This window comes from Heterocephalus glaber, unplaced genomic scaffold, assembly GCF_053883595.1.
Source record: "Heterocephalus glaber isolate CG9 unplaced genomic scaffold, H.glaber_assembly_v1.0 deba00001538, whole genome shotgun sequence".
Classification (NCBI taxonomy): Eukaryota; Metazoa; Chordata; class Mammalia; order Rodentia; family Bathyergidae; genus Heterocephalus; species Heterocephalus glaber.
This window is the reverse complement of record NW_028258333.1, coordinates 22,666,190-22,687,374: the sequence shown is the minus strand read 5'-3', so window position 1 is coordinate 22,687,374 and position 21,185 is coordinate 22,666,190. Positions and strand designations below refer to the sequence as shown.

The 21,185-nt window shown below is 38.7% G+C and overlaps 1 protein-coding gene across 1 annotated transcript; it reads right to left on the bottom strand.

Annotated features, from left to right (window-relative positions):
- Positions 1 to 12,265: 12,265 nt before the first annotated feature.
- On the bottom strand, positions 12,266 to 17,826 carry LOC101704092 (cAMP-dependent protein kinase type II-alpha regulatory subunit). The gene has a single exon (XM_013073527.3). The coding sequence runs from the start codon at positions 17,603 to 17,605 to the stop codon at positions 16,418 to 16,420; it is 1,188 nt and encodes a 395-aa protein (XP_012928981.1). The 5' UTR covers positions 17,606 to 17,826; the 3' UTR covers positions 12,266 to 16,417.
- Between the last annotated feature and the right edge of the window lie 3,359 nt (positions 17,827 to 21,185).

The following is a 21,185-nucleotide window of genomic DNA, read 5'->3' as shown; positions in this document are numbered from 1 at the left end:
CCAGTTTGAGAAGCATAGGTTATGCAATGATAGTTTTTTATGTTGTCACTGTTTTAAAAACTTTCTTTTGTGGAATCCATCTCTGTCATCTGGTTGTAATTAAGTGGGAGTGAAGAGAACCTCTTTTTTTAAAAGTGGCCACTCAAGCAGGGCCTCAGAATGAAAGATCTAAGTACCTACAAAAGCGTCATTGAAATATAAGCTCAGTCCTTAGTTGGCACCTCCAAAGCTGATTTTTCCAGAGTTACCAAAGTGATTAAGATTAGTTGGATTTACTGGGCTGATCAAGCTAATAAGGGCTCATGATAGAGGTCTATTTAAGAATTTGCAAAGATTGATTATCAAGTGCAATGAAACAGTATCATTGCTTTTCCTGCCTAGAATTAGCTTATGAGAGTAGGAATCCAGATTGCTCAGGTGGTGGTTGCTGCCCTGAGAGGTAAAAATGATGTTGTAGAAAGTGAGACATCAACTGAAGTCTAGCTTAACATGGGTTTATCTGCCAGATTCCAAAGAAATATGGATTTTCACTTTATAAGGGTCCTTCCTAGGGACTGATTGTGTGTGTGTCCCTCCAAAATTCATATGTTGAAACTTGATCTCCAAAGTGATGGTATTTGGGAGTGGTGCTTTTGGTAATAAGTCATGAAGTGGAATCCTCATGAATGGGATCAATGCCCTTATAACAAGAGACACAAGAGATAGGGTTTCTTCTCTCTGCTCTGTGAAAACTCAGTGGGCCAGAGGAAGGGGCTTCCCAGTCACCATCCCTCCAGCTGCTCCCAGCCCAGAGGGAAGGGTTTTTGGGCCACCTTCTGTCCCGATGCTCCTGGCCCAGAGGAAGGGGCTTCCTGGCCACCATCCCTCCCACTGCTCCCAGCCCAGAGGTAGGGGCTTCTGAGCTGCCATCCCACTGCTCCTGGTCCAGAGGAAGGGGCTTCCCAGCCACCATCCCTCCCGCTGCCCCAAGCCCACAGGAAAGGGCTTTTGGGATACCATCCCTACCGCTGCTCCTGGCCACTGTCCCACCTCTCCCAGCTCAGAGGAGGTAATCTGTGCAGGTGCTAACAGCCCCCCACCCCAGTTGAAAGGAGAAAACACATAAATAAGTCTCAAAACCAGACTTCCAGATCACCTACAGCAACCCCAAAGGGAAATGAGATGGAACACTCTGATACTCAACCACCTGGACCCACTGAACTGGCAACAAAAGGGGATCTGGAAAAAATGAAATCAGAAATAATTTCTCAGATAACAGGAGAAACCGTGCCCCTAGTGCAAGACATAATTAATAAATCTAGAGAGGAGCTCAGGAACATGATGGAATCCCAACATAAGAAACAAATGGAATCTATAAAACAGATGCAAATAGATTTCCAGGACATGAAAAACTCCACTGAAAGTCTACACAGCAGAATGAGCCAGTGTGAGGACAGAATTTCAGATATAGAAGATAAGATTGCAATTACTGACCAGGAAAAGCAAAATTGCTTCAAAATTATAAGGGGACATGAGAAATCAATCCAGCAGCTGCTAGATGATGCAAAGAAGAATAACATAAGACTGATTGGGCTCAATGAAGAAACAAGAGAGAGTGGAGATGACAGAAAAAAATCTCTTCACAGAAATAATAGCAGAAAACTTCCCAAGCAGGGGAAAAGAGCTTGACATACAGATAAGTGAGGCATATAGGACTCCAAATGGCCTTGATCAAAAAAAATCTATACATAGGCATATAATTGTTAAGATTCCAGAAACTCAACAGAAGAACAAAGTTCTCCAAGCAGTCAGAGAAAAGAAACAAATCACATACAAAGGAAAGCCCATTAGAATCACAGCAGACTTCTCAACACAAACCATCAAGGCAAGAAGAGCTTGGAGTGACATATTTCAAGCCCTAAAAGAAAACAGCCTCCAACCCAGATTGATGTACCCTGCAAAACTATCTTTCAAAATGGATGGAGAAATAAGATACTTTCATGACAAAGAGCACCTTAGGAACTTCGTGAATACCAAACCAGCACTCCAAAGAATTTTACACAATATCCTAGGAACAGACATTGAGGATCACAACCCCAGGAAGCAAAGCAGAATGAACCCATCTGGCATGACAAGAAATTAAATGTAAAGGGGGAGAACCCAACAAAAAGAAAAAGTCATGGCAATGACAAGTCAATACGTTTCCGTTATAACCATCATTGTTAATGGTCTCAATTCACCAATCAAAAGAAATAGACTGGCAGAATGGGTCAAGAAGCAAAATCCAACAATATGCTGCATACAAGAAATACACTTAATTCAAAAGGAAACTCATAGATTGAAAGTTAAAGGGTGGAAAACAATACTCCATGTGACAGGAACCCGACAAAAAGCAGGAGTAGCTATCCTCTTTGCAGATCAAGTAGATTTCAAACCAACACTGATTAAGAGAGATGAAGAAGGACACTACATTCTTGTAAAGGGAAGAATCCAAGAGGAAGAGATGACAATCAGAAATATCTATGCACCAAACACTAGTGCACCCAACGATATAAAACAAATACTAACGGACATGAAAAGTCATATACGCACTACTACAGTTGTAGTGGGGGACCCCAACACTCCACTGTCACAAATAGATAGATCAACTAGACTAAAAATAAGCAATGAAATACTAGAACTCAATCGAACTCTTGAACAAATTAACTTAACAGATGTTTACAGAGTGTTCCACCCCACAAAATCAGAATACACATTCTTCTCAGCTGCACATGGGTCATTCTCCAAAATAGACCACATACTCACACATAGAACATGTTTAAGTAAGTGCAAAGGAATTGAAGTTATGCCCTGTATATTATCAGACCATAGTGCAATGAAATTGGAGATCCATAGCAAAAGAAACTCAAAAAATTTCATAAACATGTGGAAATTGAACAACACACTTCTGAATAACCAATGGATCACAGAGGAAATTAAAGAAGAAATCAGACAGTTCCTTCAATTAAATGACAATGACAATACAACATATCAGAATCTATGGGACACAGTGAAAGCAGTCTTATGAGGGAAATTCATAGCAGTGAATACGCATATTAGGAAAACAGAATGAGCCCAATTAAACAACCTGATGCTGAACCTCAAGCTTCTAGAAAAAGAAGAGCAGGACAACCCCAAAGCTCATACAAGAGAGGAAATTATAAAAATCAGAGCAGAAATCAATGCAATGGAGACTAAGAGAACAATACAAAAAAAATCAATGAAGCCAAGAGTTGGTTCTTCGAAAGAATCTACAAAATTGACAAACCTTTAGCGAACCTCGTCAGAAAAAGGAAAGAAAAGGCCCAAATCCATGCAATTAGGAATGAAAAGGGTGAAATGACAACAGACCCAGCAGAAATCCAGGGGATCATCAATACCTACTTCCAAAACCTATATGCCAATAAGATGGACAACACAGAAGAAATGGACAGATTCCTAGATACATATGAATTACCAAAGTTGAACGAAGAAGGCCTAAAAATTCTGAACAACCCAATATCAACCAAGGAAATTGAAAGCATAATTAAAAACTTATCAACTAAGAAAAGCCTGGGCCCTGATGGCTTCACTGCTGAATTCTACAAGACATTTAGAGAGGAACTGCTGCCACTACTATTTAAACTCTTCAGTGAAATTGAAAGGGAAGCAATATTCCCAAATTCATTCCTGGAAGCAAGCATCACCTTGATCCCCAAAGCAGAGAAAGACCCAACTGAAAAAGAGAACTATATTCCAATCTCACTAATGAACATAGATGCAAAAATCCTTGATAAGATACTGGCAAACAGAATGCAGAAGATCATCAAGAAGATCCTATGCCCTGATCAAGTAGGACTCATCCCAGGGATGCAGGGACGTTTCAATATATGCAAATCAATCAATGTAATACACTATATCAATAGAGTCAAGGACAAAAAGCATATGATTATCTCCATAGATGCAGAAAAAGCATTTGACAAAATCCAACATGCATTTATGATAAAAACCCTACAAAAAATGGGAATAGATGGTCTCTACCTCAAACTGATAGAAGCCATCTATGAAAAACCAATAGCCAATATCATACTAAATGGTCAAAACCTGAAATCCTTCTCACTAAAATCAGGAAAAAGACAAGGATGTCCACTATCAACACTCTTGTTCAATACAGTTCTGGAAACATTAGCCACGGCAATTAGACAAGAGAAAGAAATAAAAGCAATAAAGATAGGTAATGAAGAAGTCAAATTGTCATTCTTTGCAGATGACATGATACTCTATATAGAAGACCTCAAGAACTCCACCAAAAGTCTTCTAGACTTAATAACCAAATTCAGTCAAGTAGCTGGTTACAAGGTCAACACACAAACATCAATAGCTTTCCTCTACACAAATGACCGACTCACTGAGAGAGAAATAGGGCAAATCATTCCTTTCACAATAGCATCCAAAAAACTGAAATACCTAGGAATCAACCTAACGAAAGAAATCAAAGACCTCTTCTCTGAAAACTATGGCATGCTGAAAAGGGGGATTGAAGATGATATCAGAAAATGGACAGACATCCCCTGCTACTGGGTAGGAAGGATTAATATAGTGAAAATGGCCATACTTCCAAAACTGCTATATAGATTTAATGCAATTGCAATTGAAATCCCAGCAGCATACTTCATGGACCTTGAGAAAACAATCCAAAAATTCATTTGGAGCAAGAAGAGATCCAGAATAGCAAAAGCAATTCTAGGTAACAGAGACATGGCAGGGGGCATCACAATCCCCAACCTGCAACTCTACTACAAAGCTACTGTGATAAAAACAACATGGTACTGGCAAAGAAACAGACCTGAGGACCAGTGGAACAGATTAGAAGATGCAGAAACAATGCCAGACACACTCAGCCATCTCATCTTCACTAAAAGAGCCAAACACCCTCACTGGAGGAAAGATAGCCTCTTAATAAATGGTGCTGGAAAAATTGGGTTTCAACTTGCCAAAGATTAAAACTAGACCTATATCTCTCACCATACACTAAACTAAAATCAAAATGGATTAAAGATCTAAATTTTAAAATAGAAACTCTGAACCAGTTGGAACAGAGGTTAGGTAGAACCCTTGAAGACATCAGTGTAGGAAAAGATTTTATGAACAAATCCTCAGTTGCCCATGAACTAGCACAAACAATCAACAAGTGGGATCTCTTCTTATTAAAAGGCTTCTGCACAGCAAGAGAAACCACCAGCAGTGTGAAGAGGCAATCCACAATGTGGGAAAAAAATCTTCACCTGTTTTTCCTCAGACAAAGGTCTACTATCTCAAATCTATAAAGAACTTAAAAAAATCAGTCCGCCCAAATTTAAAGACCCAATCCAAAAGTGGGCATCTGAAATGAACAGACATTTCTCAGACAAAGAAGTAGAAATAGCAAATAAATACATGAAAAAATGTTCAACATCACTGGTCATTCGAGAGATGCAAATGAAAACAACGCTGAGATTCCACTTCACTCCAGAAAGAATGGCTGCTATCATGCAATCAACCAATAACAAATGCTGGCGGGGCTGTGGGGAAAGAGGAACACTGCTCCACTGCTGGTGGGAGTGTAGACTGGTGTAACCACTATGGAAATCATTCTGGAGATACCTCAAAGAACTAGGACTGGAAGTCCCATTTGACCCCACTATTCCACTGTTGGGATCTTCCCCAAAGAATTTAATGAATCATACCACAGTGATATACGTGCACCCATGTTCATAGCAGCACAGTTTGTAATAGCTAAAACTTGGAAACAGCCCAAATGCCCATCAACTGGAGACTGGATAAAGAAAATGTGGATTTTTTATAAAATGGAGTACTACTCAGCCAGAAAAAATGAGAAATTAGACATTTATAGCTAAGTGGATGCACATTGAGGCAATACTCACAAATAATAATAATAAGTCACACAAATAGGACACACATGTACAAATACCAAATAGTTTCTCTGGTGTGAGAAACTGAAAGTGTAAATAAGGACTAAATGTATAATAGGTAATGTGAAATAGGAAGAAAAGGGGCAAAGGGGAAGGAAGTGGGAGGGCTAGGGCAAAGGATAGAAGGGAATGGGATTAATATGAGAAAATGGAAAACTAGGAACAAAATCTTTGTAAATAGGAATGGAGGGGTTGAAGGGAGGGCTGGACAAGGGTGAAAAATAAGAACCAAGAGAGATTATGTAAAGGTGCAAATTTCCAATGATGAATGTCATTATATTGTATACCTAAAATGTACCAATGATTAGAATGAATAATCGATAATGCAAAATAGGAAGGAAAGGTCCAAAGGGGTAGGGGTAGTGGGAGGGGCAGGGGAAAGGAAAGAAGGGAAAGGAAAAATGATGAGAAATGGAAAAAATGGAAATAAAGTCTTTGTAAATAGGGAAGTGTGGAGGGCATGAAGGGAGGGCTAGGAATGGGGGAAAAATAAGAACCAAGATGCATTATGTAAAGGTACAGTTCCCAATGAGAAATGTAATTGTGTTGTTTACCTTCAATGTACCAATAAAATAATTTAATTTTAAAAAAAAAGAAAACTCAGTGGGAAGACAGTTATTTGCAAACTAGAAAGATGCCTGCACCAGACACCAGATTTGTTAACACTTTATATTAGGCTTCCCAGCTTCCAGAACTACATATAAGAAATAAATGTTATTTAAGACACCCCATCTATGGCATATTTGTTACAGCAGCCCAAGCTAACTAATACATGGCCCAACACAAAAATCACTTCCTAACCTATGGATTATTATTGATGCTTTCATCTCACAGTCATCCTGTAGTAAACCTCCAAAGAGCAAGTGTTTTGTTTGACTCATTGCTATATCCTCAACTTTCCTAATTGCCCAAAAATGTATTTCTTGATGTTTTGGAAAAAAATATTATATAAACAAACACCAAATCTAACATCTCAGAATCCCCCAGCCTGGAAAGATGTTGTTCCAAGCAACAGGCAGCTAGTTCTAAGAGAGACAGCTGGAAAAATATTTAAAAGACCATAGTTTTCTATTAAGTTTTATTTTCTCATTCTTGGTATGATCACACTTCATTTGATAGGAACTTAATTCTGATAAATATAGATAAATTATATATTCATATATAAGTTTAAAGAGACAAAAATTATTGGAACATATGTAAAGGCAGAGAAAAATAGCAAATAACTTTATTAGAATGTCTTTATAACTTTGAATTTGGACAAGGTGCATCAGTGTAATAATATTTTTTGAAAAGTTATGACAGCAATGATTAATCCAAATCCTTCACGTTAGGAGATTATTTATAATTGAGTCTGTTGACATTTCCTTTTCAAGAGTGGGTTTTTGATACTGAGAAAGTGTTTGAGAAACCTTTTCAGATGAAATGAGAATTCATTTGATAAAAAATATTTTCAGGGTATGAAAATCCCATTTGTGTAGTCCTTTTACTTTATCACTAACAATTATTAATTTCTTTATTTTCATGTATCTGTGTACTTCCTGGTTCTGGTCAGTAGCCAGAGAAAAATGAAGAAAAGGCTTGGCTCCAGCCCAAGCAGAGAGCAAGCAGTGGGTATTTGAAGCATGTGAAATTCATGCTCTGCCTTATAGTCTTAGTTTATTATTTTGAATCCAGTTCATTGAATTTTTCCTAATATGGACAGCAAATCTTTAATTTTGGCTTAATCTTATTAAAATGAGGCAAAGATCAACAATGTACTTATTTTTCCAGGAAAATAAAATCTGGAGGAAGTCTAGGGAGCTCTATTTCAAAGGGATGGGGGAACAAGAAAGAGGTGGAGGGAGGAGGGATGGAAGAAAAAAAGAATTGAAGGGAAAAATGATGAAAATGGAACTTTTGCAAATGGTAGGAGATCAAGAGTTAGAAGGAGCGAGGTGGGAGGGGAAGGGTAAGGGATAAAAAAACAAAAGAAGAATTAAGATGTGTTATGTACATGTGCTACTCCCATAAATGTACTTATTATGTACTTCAACATGCACTAATTAAAGTAAAAAGATGCTAAGTATGTAATAAAAAAGCATTAAATAAAAGCAGTTGTTCATCAAAATTTGGCAGGTAACATTAAGGTATGACAGGCGCATTTGTTTTATAAAGGGGAAAAAGGATTGAAATATTTTTCAAAGTATTTTTTCCATTAGAATCAACAATGTAAATTTCTTGCTTTCATGGATTTATTGTTTTGTCATACAAACAAGCTGTACAAAGTATTGTTCAAGATGTTGCTTCTGGAACATTTAAAATTTCCATTTCATCTATTGGGAGAATTTAGCCCTGGTTCATCCAATAATGCTTCCATAGTGATGAGTCCAATAAGTTACCTGGACCCATGTAGCTCCTGCTGAGAGCCCCAGGCATGTGTAAGAATCCCCAGAAGCTTTGTCAATAAAACGTTGTGTAGGAAGCTTAAAAGGTTCTTGTGTCATTTAAGATCAGAGTAGGAATAAGACTTAGATCACTTACTCCATTAATTAAAAGTTACAACTCATTATAGATGCACTTGTAGAGCGAGAGGTAGGCTTTTAGTTCATAGTATTTTTTTTCATTGTCCTAGAATTTTTCTTCTTAATATCTGTGATCCTCATAAAGTAATGTAAAACTATGAGCTATAGAAGACTAGGAATCTCGGAATAGACCTTCCCTTGAAGCCATGGGCTTTGGTTTTTTTTTTTTTAATCATATTTTACTCCTTTAAGAACTTATTAGCAATAGTGAACACATCTTCCCCCTCCTTCCCATTGAGAAGTGGAAGAACAAGAGTGAGGGTGAAATAGAGAACATTCTATCCACAAGATAATAATCAAAAAGGATTTTACCTTTCACCTCTTGGTGAAAGAGCCTATTTGGAAGATATGACTCAGATGTCAAAAAAGTACAAGTTTAAGAATATTCTTATTGGTTTAAGAAGATTGGGTCAAAGGGACCCCAGACAACTCTCTTGCCCTCTTTCTACCATCTCTGGTTACAATAAGATGGCAGTCTGCAACCTAAAAGAGGGCATTAATGAAAACCTGATGATGTTGGTATGCTCATCTTGGACTTCCAACCTCCAGAACTGTAAAAAATAAATTTCATATAGATTTATCTGTTACCAGTCTATAGTAATTCGCTATTGCAGACCAAACTGACCAAGACACTAATCTTTCCCTCAATGAATTGTCTTTGCATCTCTGTTAAGTCAGTCTATTGGTTTATTCTATTTCATGACACTTTATTTCATTATTCTATGTATTTATATTGATACCAATATCTCACTGTCTTGATTTTTGTAGCTTTACAGTGAACCTTGATATCAAGTAATGTTAGTACTCTAGTTTTGTTCTGTCTCAAAATATTTTGGTTATTCTATTCCTGCTCAATTCCACATATCATAGTTAATTTGCCCATTTCTATCAATATGCTTGCTGAAATTTTGATTGGAATTGTGTTGAACCTATACTACAATTTGGACAAGAATGAGATAACAACAATATTGAGTCTTACTGTTCACGGACATAGTATATATCTCTGTAATTCAGGTTTTCAATTTTTCTAAGCAATGTTTTTTAGTCTTCAGTGTATAGGTCTTTGATATATTTTGTCGTATTTATCCATGAATGTTTCATATTTCTTGATGTTATTGTAAACAGTATGGTTGTCTTTTTTCACTTTATGATTTTGTTGCTATTATATGAAAATACAATGTAATTTGTATTCAATCTTATATTCTGCCACCTTGCTAAACTCACTCAACTTTTTTTATAGATTCCATTGTATTTTCTACATAAATGGCTATATCATCTGAAAAAAAAAGTTGATGTCTACCTTTTCAATCTGGAATATCTTACTCCTTTTTCTTGACTTAGTTCATTGACTAGAGCATCCAATACAGTGTTAAATTGAAGTGCTGAGAATGGACTTGCTTTTTGGGTTCCTGATTTTATAGGAAAAACATTTAGCCTTTCATAATTAGGTATGAGGTTAGATGGAGGTTTTTCATTGATTCCCTTTATACAGTATAGGAAGTTCCTTGAATTTATAATTTGTTGAGGATTTAAAAATCATTGTAAATGAAAATTGTCTTCTCATCTGCATCTGTTGGGCATATGGAATCTATTACCTTAATTTTTGTTTCAGTATAATGTGTTTTATCCTTACCGCTTTTAAGATTTTTTTCCTTTATCATTTTTTTGAACAATTTGATTTTGATGTGTCTTGGTATGGCTTTATGTTTCTTATGCTTGGATTTATGTATTTATAATTTTATCAAACTTGGAAAATTTGGGGCATTATTTCTTCAAATATTTTTTCTGCTCTCCTACTCTTAGTGACTACTATAAACATACATAAATCCATTTGAAGTCACTCAACAAGTCACCGATGCTCTGTTCATTTTTAAATACATAATTCATGAGGTCTCCCGTGTGATTTCTGAGTATAGCCATCCTTCTGAACCTGTGTGAGGCTTACCTCTACTCCTCTGGGTGATTCTGTTTCTGGCTATAGGTAGTTTCATGTGCATGTGCTTAACATTACTCAGCTGAAACTCAGGGGAAACTGCAGATCTTCAGAACTCTATCTATATATCTTTCTTCCTCAGTATTCCTGCCTGTATTCTAGCCACCTTATTCACTCCAAACTTTTAACTCCATCTCAAGTCAGGAAGTCTTCCAGACCCACCTGGGTTGCCCCACCTGCACTATGGATTTGATTATTGAGACAGTAAGCTTACCTAGGGCTTACCTCATTTGTCTCCCATCTTTCAGGAATCACGATTCTTCATTTTGTAGAAAAATCATTGTTTCATATATTTTCTTCATTTATTAGTTGTTTAAGGGTATGGGGTGGGGTAAATCTGGTTGTTCCTCCATTCTGGCTGGAAGTGTGATTTGGTCATAGCATATTTATTTGGAGAATAGGGCAGACATTGCTCATTAGAAAGAAAGAGAGAAGGCAAAAAGGAAGGAGAAAGTCTGGAAGGAAGGGAAGGAAGGATGGAAGAAGAAAATAATCTGATTTTAATGACATTGGGAAACAGCAAAAAAATTTTAAAAGTGTGTAGTTTTTCATGAAGCTAAATGTTTCATTTAAATGGCAATTCCTTGTAATAAGATGATCTACTTGTTACTTTTTAAAACAATATGAAATTCCAAAGTCTGGAAAACAGTGGTTGAAATTTGAGGCTAAGAAATGTTGAACTCCAGGTGGCTAAGAAATTATTGGTTTCTGAGGTGACAAAAAACTGAGAATTCTTTGAAGTTTGGCTGTGTATCACTACTCATCATTTCATTTCCAGTGTCCAGCACATAGTTGATGCTCAGTACAGGTTTATTGAATGAATAAAATAATTTTGTGCCTACCACATAGTTCCCAAGACTGCTGGTATTGCAGGTCCAGGAATTTTCCAGTGCAGCCCTCTTCTTAATTGATCTCCTTCATTAAAGTGGAAAGAGTGCAGCTAATTGGCTTTGATACAGGTTATTTCCCCAGCACTCCTCTGTAAAAAAGCTGTCATGCAAGGCACCTGAGACAAAGAGCCTAGTTGGTTTGCAGGGTCTTAGGCCATAACTCTAAGTAAAACTAAGAAAAAAAAAAAAAAAAGAGTAAAGCATGTACTGGTGAATCTGCTAAAGACTGAAACCACAGAACTGGCAAAAAATTGACCATGCAGATACCTGCCCTGTGGGTTACAACTCTGGTTGTTTACTACAATTACCTGAGTTGTTTTTAAAGCATATGGATGCTGAGCTTATATTCAGTGTTTCAGTCTCAATTAGGAGGTGTAGGGAAATTATAATTTTTTTAAAGCTTTAGATAATTTTATTGTGTAGAAACTGCAAATCACTGCATAAAGCCAATGCATAAATAATCCCTTTCTTCCTTTGCTGATCTCTCTGATTCAAAAGATGCTCTATTTTCTGCTAAGGTAATACCAATAAGAAGTATTCATTAGAGAAGCCCAAATCAAGACCACAATGTTAAGTGAAATAAATAGACACACAACCTTAAATATCACATCGTTTCTCATATGAGAAACCCAAAGTAAAAGTAATTTAAAAAGCAAAACAAAAGACAGATAGTAGGAATTAGCAAGATTGATCTTTTGCAAATGGAAAGGGATCTAGAGATGGAGGAGGGAGGGGAAGGGAGAGAAGGGGAAAGAAAAATAAAAAGAATTAAGATTATTAGGTACATGTATCAACTCCCTACAATAATGTACTGTAAACGTGTACTAATAAAAAAGAAAAGCAAATCAGATATCAGTAAAAATGTCATATCTTTATTTTGGCATCAATATCCATTTCACTTTTACAAGTCCTATTTCTGTTTTACAGCTGGAAAATAAAAGTTGGTAAGCATTGGCCTACTTTAGTACACCTACAGTCAAACTCAAGTATTACTATTTCAATCACAATCTAGGTCAAAACCTTTTCAAACTGCCTTCAATCCAAATTCTTATTGAATTTCCAGGGAAGAAATTTCATTCTTGACACTTTAAAGGCAGCGGGGGGGGGGGGGGGGGATAGGACTTGTGAACAGGAGGAAGTGTGAAAGCTGATTTCAGTCATTTCTCTCCCAATTCCAGCTGCCAGTGTCACCATCTAGTCTGGTCTCCTTAAGGACTCAGTACTCCCTGGGTACCTCTGGTGTTCTGAGATTCACCTCTGCTTCATTCATCCACACGATATTGGCCTACCTGGAGCCTCTGCTACTGGGACTCCTTTATGCCTATCCAAACTTTGTAAGCCCTGGAACAAATGGAGATTACACATCTAAAGTCTATAGTTCAGGGTTTTTTTAATGATTTGTCAGCCTTTATTAACCGAGAGTGAAGCCAAGCTCTAGAGTTTCCTTTTTAAAAATTCCAACTTTGTTTATGGCAAATAATGATTTAATTCTTAATGACTTTTAATTATAAATATGTTCAATACCATAAAACAAAAACTGCTTTCCAATCATTCTTCTGAGATTAAAATACAAGTTAAAACAGGTTAAAACAAGATTCACCCCAATGACTTAAAAAATAACTCCAATTGAAAGACATTTCAAACACTGTATGTAGAACTTAGGACCAAAATAACCTTAAAACATTTTTACCCTTGAGGTAGCACAATAATGCTGAATTAGGTATCATTTATTACAAGCTTTAAAAAACAATGAAGGCTCTACCCTTCAATCACAGTGGGCTAAATGATTTTCTGCAAATCCGCCATGAAGTTAGTGACAGTTATCTTACTATTTTTTTAAGTATAAAGATAGCCCTGCCAGTGTGTAAAGGAAACCCATGGAAAGGCTGCTTCCCATAAAATCGACATTACAATCACTAAGGAACATCAGCAGTCAAGACAGGAGGAAGAAGAGGTAATAATAGTGAAAAATCAAAACAACTTGTATCTTGGTAAGATTGATTTTACAAATACATGTCAAAAACAAAAATTCCAACATCAGCCCATTGAAAACAAAAGATAAAAGATGACATTTGTGGGTCCCTTTCCTTTGTCTCTATGCAAAATGCTTCCACTTTTTCTAAGCAGATTGTACTCTGTGACACAACACAACACGCTGTGTCCATTGTGCCCTGCCCAGAATCTGGGCACTTGGGACAAACACCATCTCTCCTGGCTGGTGGACTACTTCCCACTTTGCTGCTGAATTCACTCACTAAGCTGCTCAAAGAAAAGCTCTCTTCCGGTTTCTGAGACTATATAGCAATTATATACAATATAATTCTATATGACGACTATGAACCAAGAGGACAAGAACACACAAAACTTTCCTTCAGAAAATTCAGCCAAGAGAGTGTAAGAAAAACAGGGCCAAAAGGAAGGAAAACACTACAGGTTGGACCTTAAGCCTAAGCCTATCAGAAACATTGTGCCATCCAAAATCAACAACAAAGATAGGAAGGAGGGCATAAAGCTCCAACCCTTAGAAGAAAACATGAAACAACAAAGGAATCTCTTTCCAACATGCATTCCTCCCTGCAAGGCTCAGCTGTCAGTGCCAGGCTCGCTTGGCACAATGGGGATACCTCAGGCCTCAGTCAAACTCAGTCTGTTACCTCTGATTCTCCAAGCTGCAAAGGGAACTGGAACACTATGGTAATGGGTTTGCTCTTTCCCATTCATGCTGCTCCCTTTAATGCTTCCTTCAAGCTTGGGGGCCACTCTCTCACTCCTCTGACCCAGGGGACTCACATGCAGTGAGGGTCTGAACTGATAAGCCTATGTCCATTGGAGTTGGAGCAGCAGGACATGAACATGATGAATTCTAACCTGTAAAATGGTAACCATCAGTGTGTCAGGGTGTCAAGGATGGCTTTGTGAAAGGAAAGACATAGTGGGACTTGTGAGAAGGTCCCTACCTACCAGTAACTGGCACAGGATTCAGACCACCCTAACCAATGCTGGCATGAAGAAGTGGCAAGGGGCATCTTCTCAGCATTCAAACACAGTCCTAACAAGGTCTGAGGTTGGACTTCTGGGTCACTCTTGAATCCTAGTGCACCTGCTATCTTTGCAAGAAACAGGTGTGGTTCTTATCTTTTAAAGTACAAGACCTGCTTTCTCAATTTACTTGATAATAAAGCAACACCATAGAAAAGAAGAACCTTAGGAAAATGTGAGATCACCACATGTGCTTTCCCAGTGCCAGCTCCCTGTTTTGGAGTATTAGTTACATACAACCTTTCATGATTCTGAGAATTCCAACACAGGTTACCCAGGGTAGTCTGAAAGAGTCTTACTTCATGGATCTCTTGTAGCATCTCATTCTAAATCATTCTGAAGAAAAAAATCATTCTGAAATACAGCTAATTAGGACAATTCATTAAATTTTACCTGCTAAAATTAAAAGTTTACAAATGTTTTAAATGCAGGTTAAATTACTGTCTTTGCAGATGAGCAATTAGAGCCCCACATGTCCCAACATTTAATTAAAAAGATCTTCACAGTAATTCTATGAAACTGTAAATGATGCCTTTTGTTTTCTTTTGTGTGGTGCTGAGAACTGAATCCAGGGCCTCACGCTTGCTGGGTCAGTACACTACCACTGAGCTATATCCCCAGTTCCAATGATGTCAATTTTTAGAAACTAACACAGAGTTGAACTTTAGAATGAATGGCTGAGGCAGCTGACAAGCTCCATATAGATAAATACATCCCAAGGGGCATTCCCCAACAGAGAAAAAAAATTTTTTTTTTTTTTAAGACAGGGTCTCACTCTGTAGTTCAGGCTGGCCTTGAATTCACAGAAATCTTGCCTTAGGCTCCTGAGTGCTGGGACTACAGGTGTCCTCCACTACACCCAGCCAAGAAATACTTTCTTAAAAGAGAAGAGCAAAGCAAAGCTTCTAAAGAATTCAAAAATTGATAGTTCAACAACCAAACTATGCAACAACTCAAGGAGAAGGAATGGGCTATCTGTGCAGTACTTTTCTGCATACTGCCATTAGCTAGTAGAAGCAACTGGCAACAAGAAATAGCTGAACCTACTGAGGAAAGTACTTAGCTCAGATAAAGTAATGGCACCTCCAGACCCGGGCTACTTCTACTGGCACCATGCTCTAACCAAATGAACTAAATGGCCACCCCTGGCTCCTTATAAATGGATGACCATTCATTTATACAAACTGCAGAGGTTAAACAAAACATTCACCAAAAGAAAAAAACCTCTAACCCAGAAAACCTTTCCTTGCTCTCTACCACTAGTAAAATGTGCTGAATTCAATTATTTTTGCTCTAACATGGGTTCTACTAACCTCAGTCTGCTTTGGAATACTAACCTGCCATGCCTTTCCGTAAGCATCACCGTGGATTTGAAAACAGCCATAATGTGTGAAGCTGTTAGCAGGCCGAATAATGCCAGTGGACCGAGAGCTCCATCACATCTGATACCATTTTCTACTACAAAACCAAAGGCAGCAATTGTGAACACATTGTGGACTTTCTCAAAGGACAGATGAAGAGACTGAAGGCTACATTTCTTCCCTTGAAAAAGACGGGAGAAGGGTGTCTACAGTTATACAACAGGTTTCTGAAGACTTTATGGTAAATTCCAAAAGCAAGAGTAGCAGCAAGAGAGGAAAGGAGGATGTTTACACTTTGGACTTTATATCAGGCACTTAAATTGTTGGAAAGACATGCCATTCTAAACCAAAGATGCGAAAACTGGGTTGGAGTAATCATTACAAGTGGTTTAATAATGGGCTTTCCAAAGCAAAGTGGAGGTGTGGGTCAAACCTCTGCTCATCCTTTAATGCTGACCTTCAAATTTTCTAAATGCCCCAAACCACAGCAATCAAAGCAGTGGTGGCAACAGCAGGAACAGTTCTGTCGTGTCTATTTTCTGTATGTGTTCTGTGGCTGACCAGAAGGCTCTGGTCACTGAGACGGCTCTGGGATGCGGCATATCTATTGTCCAGGGTCAGTCAGATCCAAGCTGGACCCAAACAGCTTTACGAGCTGTTCTTCATAGTGTGAGATGTTCCTCTTCATAATGTCCATGCAGGGCCCCAGAAGTCTCTCAAATGCTTGAACATCCATAACTAAGCAGGTGACATTTCCAACTGCATATACTGAAGCAGCTCTAGGTTTGTTGGTGACCAGTGCAAGCTCTCCAAAGTACTGCCCCTTGTGGCAGCGGGCAATCTCAACCTCCTGGCTTCCAGCATCCTTGTTTATTTTAGTCTTGCTCCTAATCATGATGCGCACTTCACCAGACTCCATAATGTAAAAGCTGCCAGCCTTATCACCCTGAGTGATTATACACTCTCCATCCTTATAGTTCTTTTCTCCTATCACATCCACGATCTTCATTCGTTCTGACACCTCTAACGATTTAAGAAGTGGCACAGACTCAATAAATAATTCGAACATCTTCCTCTTTTTTGCATTGTTTTTCACTATGATTCTTCTGAAAGTCACCCGGTCCAATCCCCACAGGGAGCCTTCAGAGGTGGCGACAATGGTAGCAGCCCTCGGAGTATTGTACATCAGAGCTAGTTCTCCAAAACTACCACGGTTGTCATACTGACCAACAGAACGCGTTTGATTATTTTTTGTTACTAAAATGTCATACGTTCCCCTTTCTACGACATAAAAGTTGTCTCCATCATCTCCTTGATCAATCACATGCTCATCCACTTTGACTGTCCTTTCAAACATGGCATCCAGGACTTGAGAAAGCTGTTCCTGATCAAGATTTTTGAAAAGAAGAATATCTTTGCAAGCTTCCTGAAGTCTGCATCTCTGTTCATCAGTTTTAGGATGAATCACCCGAGGGTCAGTATCTTCTTCTTCCTCATCAGGGTTAAAAGCCTCTGCACAGACTGATACGCGTCTGTTAAATCTGCTGGGAACCGGAACTTCCAGGTCCTCCTCGACCTCCGAGTCGCTGCTCTCTTGGGCGTCAGGGGCCGCGTCAGGCTCGGGCTCGGAGTCACCTGAGGGGGCGGCGGCGGCCGGGGTGCGAACATCGCGCAGGCGGGTGAAGTAGTCCACTGCAAACTCCACGAGGTCGGGCGGCTGCCGTCGCAGCACCTCCACAGTGTAGCCCTGAAGCAGCTCCGTGAGCCCTGGCGGGATCCGGAAGTGGCTCATGCCGGCGGTAGCTTGGGGACAGGCCGCAACCTCTCCTTTCTCACGGCCCCGTGGGCGCCCGCGGCTCGGCACACGCGGCTCGTTCAGGCCTCCTCGCGTCACGCCCGCGTCGGCCGCGGCTGCGGTTCCGGTTCACGCCACCCTACGTTCTTACAGCCAGCCGGCCACTTCCGCCGCTGTCACCAGGCCGCTCCCGCTGCCGCGGGGAGGGCGGGGTGCGCCCCGGCTTTGTGACGCAGCCGCACGCGGACGTGCGCGGCCCCGCCTATATTTCAGAGTTTTAAATCCAGCCCACAAATTGCTACCGTGAAATGTGTCATTTCCTCCTAACTTGACAAGAATACCTGCATAAGAATAAATTAGAAAAAATATATAAAACCAAGTCTTAACAAACTATCAGAAATAATTGAGTTTAGCTTATATTTTATGACCCTGGGCATTCTCTTGAAGGGATGCCAATGTTTGGGTGATTAATAATTATTTTAAAAATATATATTTGCATCTTAAAATCTAAATGTTGGATCATTTCAAAGTCCTTAATTATGCAGATATAATCTATTTTTTAACAAATCAGTTATATTCTTGTGTCAGAATGGTCAAATGGATTAAAAAATAAAAGTAATATAAAACAAATGCATTTTGAGGAAAATTCAAAATACAGTAAATGTAAATGTATAAAAATACAGTTATTTTTCCTACATTTAAAAATGAGATTCATTTAAAGTATTCAAAATTGTTTATTAAAATTAAAAGACCTATTTTTATAAAAATAAAATCTTTTGATATACTTGTATTTAATGTCTATCAAATTTCCAATGAAAAAGACAAGACTAATGCTCCAAGCATGTTAAAACTAGGCCTACATATACATAAGGATCAGATGAATAGCTGTCATTTTAGCTGTTGAAAATAGTGGGCAGATTGATGAACATCTACAGATACACAAACCAGAAGAAGAAGAGAAAGAAGAAAGTGAGTAGGTTGGAGTATGGGAAAACTGGTATTTCATTATGAAAGAATCTTCTGTATTCAAGCTATTTGAGAGGTAGCCTTTACAAACTTCTTAGTCCTTTTCCCCTAAGTGATTCCAAGGATTTTCCAGCTGAAACTCTCTCTCCATGACAAAGCAGCACAGCCAGAAGACCCTCTGAGCTTTGGACACATTAATGCCTTTTGTTTAGAGGAAAAAGCAAGTGAAAATCTTTCCCTGGGTCCTAATGTCCACAGGAGAGGAGATGTTACAGGTTGTTGAATATTCTGTGCACTCTCAGCCTTGCTCTCAGATGTAAAGTGGTAGCAATATCACCTGTTCTGTAGTAGGCTATATTTATTGACAAATGCATGCCCCTGTAAAGACTGGTGTCCAGGATAGGGACCCTGTGACTAAGGCTTGTATCTGGTCCCTTTGCTTCTTGTGTGTCCAGGGAATGGAGGTTAGCTTAGTAAATTATCCTCCATCCATCCATTCAAATTATGAGATTTCTGGGGCCCTATTCAGATTCCCTGCTGCAATCACCTTGGCTCCATGAGAAACTGGGCATAATTTGTGTCTTCTCCTGACTAGCTTTGCCCTTTTCTGATGCTCCCTGCCTGTGTCCAAAGCACTCTGGTAGCCTTTGACTGGTCCTAGGCAGCCCTAGACATGTGAATAGGTTCTACCTGCCGCTTAGCACACTACAAAGAAGCTGATGCCAGTCCCCATGTTCACTCGTACCCCTGTGCTTCAGAGTATTGTCTGAGAATCCTTTTCATGAGGAGCCAAGGCAAGTGCATCCCTTTCTAAAGTGACTGAGAATGTGAAAGTAATGGCTGATGCTCCAAAATCTCTTCAGGAAGTCTCTCCAGCATCCCTCCCAAATCTCTTTATAAATCTTCCTCTGGCAGGTGGGAAGAAAGCACATCAGTTCTTCTGGTTCTCTCTAGTATTTCTGTATAATCCTTGCTGCAGTCCTCCCAGAACCCACACATCTATATTTCTGTCTATCCTGGTGACCCAGGAATGAGTTTGTAGCGAGACTAAGAATGTCAGTCTTGTAGACTAATGTCTTGAGTTATTGTCCCAGTTAACTCATTAACTTCTCCAGTTCTGTCTTTGGTGCAAAGATGAGGTGAAGCAAATGAGTAGTTCCAGCTTCTTAAAATGCCTTTCAGAAGTTACTACAAGTGGCTCGACAATTGGTCTAAATCAATATGTAATATCTGTGATATCATTAAAAATAATCCTTACAGAAAACCTTTAGAAAAAGGCTGGGGATGAAGCTCAGCAGCAGAGTGCTTGCCTAGCATGAACTCCCAACCCACACCAACCCTGAAGAATGCTTTACATGTGTGGTTCTTCTTTATCTTGTTTGTTTAGTTTAGAGGGACGACAAAAATAAAATAAAATCCTAGGAACTTTGTTCTCTATTTTGCGATCTTGGCTCTTTTAAGGGAATCTTCTTTGGATTTACCACAGATGAGTAAGCCCAGAAACTAAAAGGATTCGAAGAGAAACCCTCACATTAAACCATTCTTCTTTTAAATACTAAAAATCTTCAGAAAAGCCAGAAGTTTTAAAATCTTCATTTTTCCTAAGCATCTACTTGACAGAATTAAAGATATAAATAACTGAATAAAATTTTTATCAGTATGACATTAAGTTTGTGTCTGCTTTGAAAACAAGAGGCTTTAAATTTTTTAGGAGATGAAAATGTTAATATATTGTATACATGTAGCAAATTATCACACTGTACTCTATAAATATGTACAATTATAATATGTCCCTAAAATGTTTCCTGCTACTAAAATGTTTCCTGGAAAAAACCCAAGGTTGGGAAATTGTACTTTTTAAATTCCACAGTGACTTCAGTATTGGGAACATATTAGGATTGTAGGAATTTCTGTCTGTCAAATCTTTCTCATCTTTGTTTTCTGTTTTGATGTAAGGAATCACTAGATGCAGTCCCATACACAGCGAGGAAAGTAAGCTTACCGTGTCTGGTGGAAGTGAGACTCCAAGCGCCATTCATAGCTGTTCTCCCCACTCCCAAGAGCATCTTTCTGCTCCCTCAGAGGAGATCACTTCAGCAGCTGATGCCAGGATTTGGAAGTCAAAAGCACTGTGAGTAGGGTATATGACAGAAATTTTATCCCTTCCAAACATTTTGCATTAAAATTATTTTAATCTCCCTGAGAATATATGTGGAGTGTGATGCCTCTGGATGTATCACTCCCTCTCCATAAAACTCCTTCTATATTGTTTGTTCTATGAAACAAAGTTTGCATCTCAGAAGCCTGACTAAAAACCAAGAGAATTTGTGTATTGAATGCCTCAAATACTGTAACTGGAGTCCCTGACAGGTTGATTTTGAACAATGACTGCCATCTCAATTGAAGTTCAGTCCAGATTTTGTGCCACTGCCTAAAAATCAGCCAAAATCAAGTATATGAGGATTTGGGTGAAGAATGAGGTGCTCAAAACTTCAGACCAAGGCAGAGGCAGGCAGGCGTACTTCTCAAGGTGGATGTACTTCATTATCTTTCTATGTGTGAAGCCTTCCTCTCATTCTTGGTTGGACCAGTGTCTCTGGAACTGCTCTCT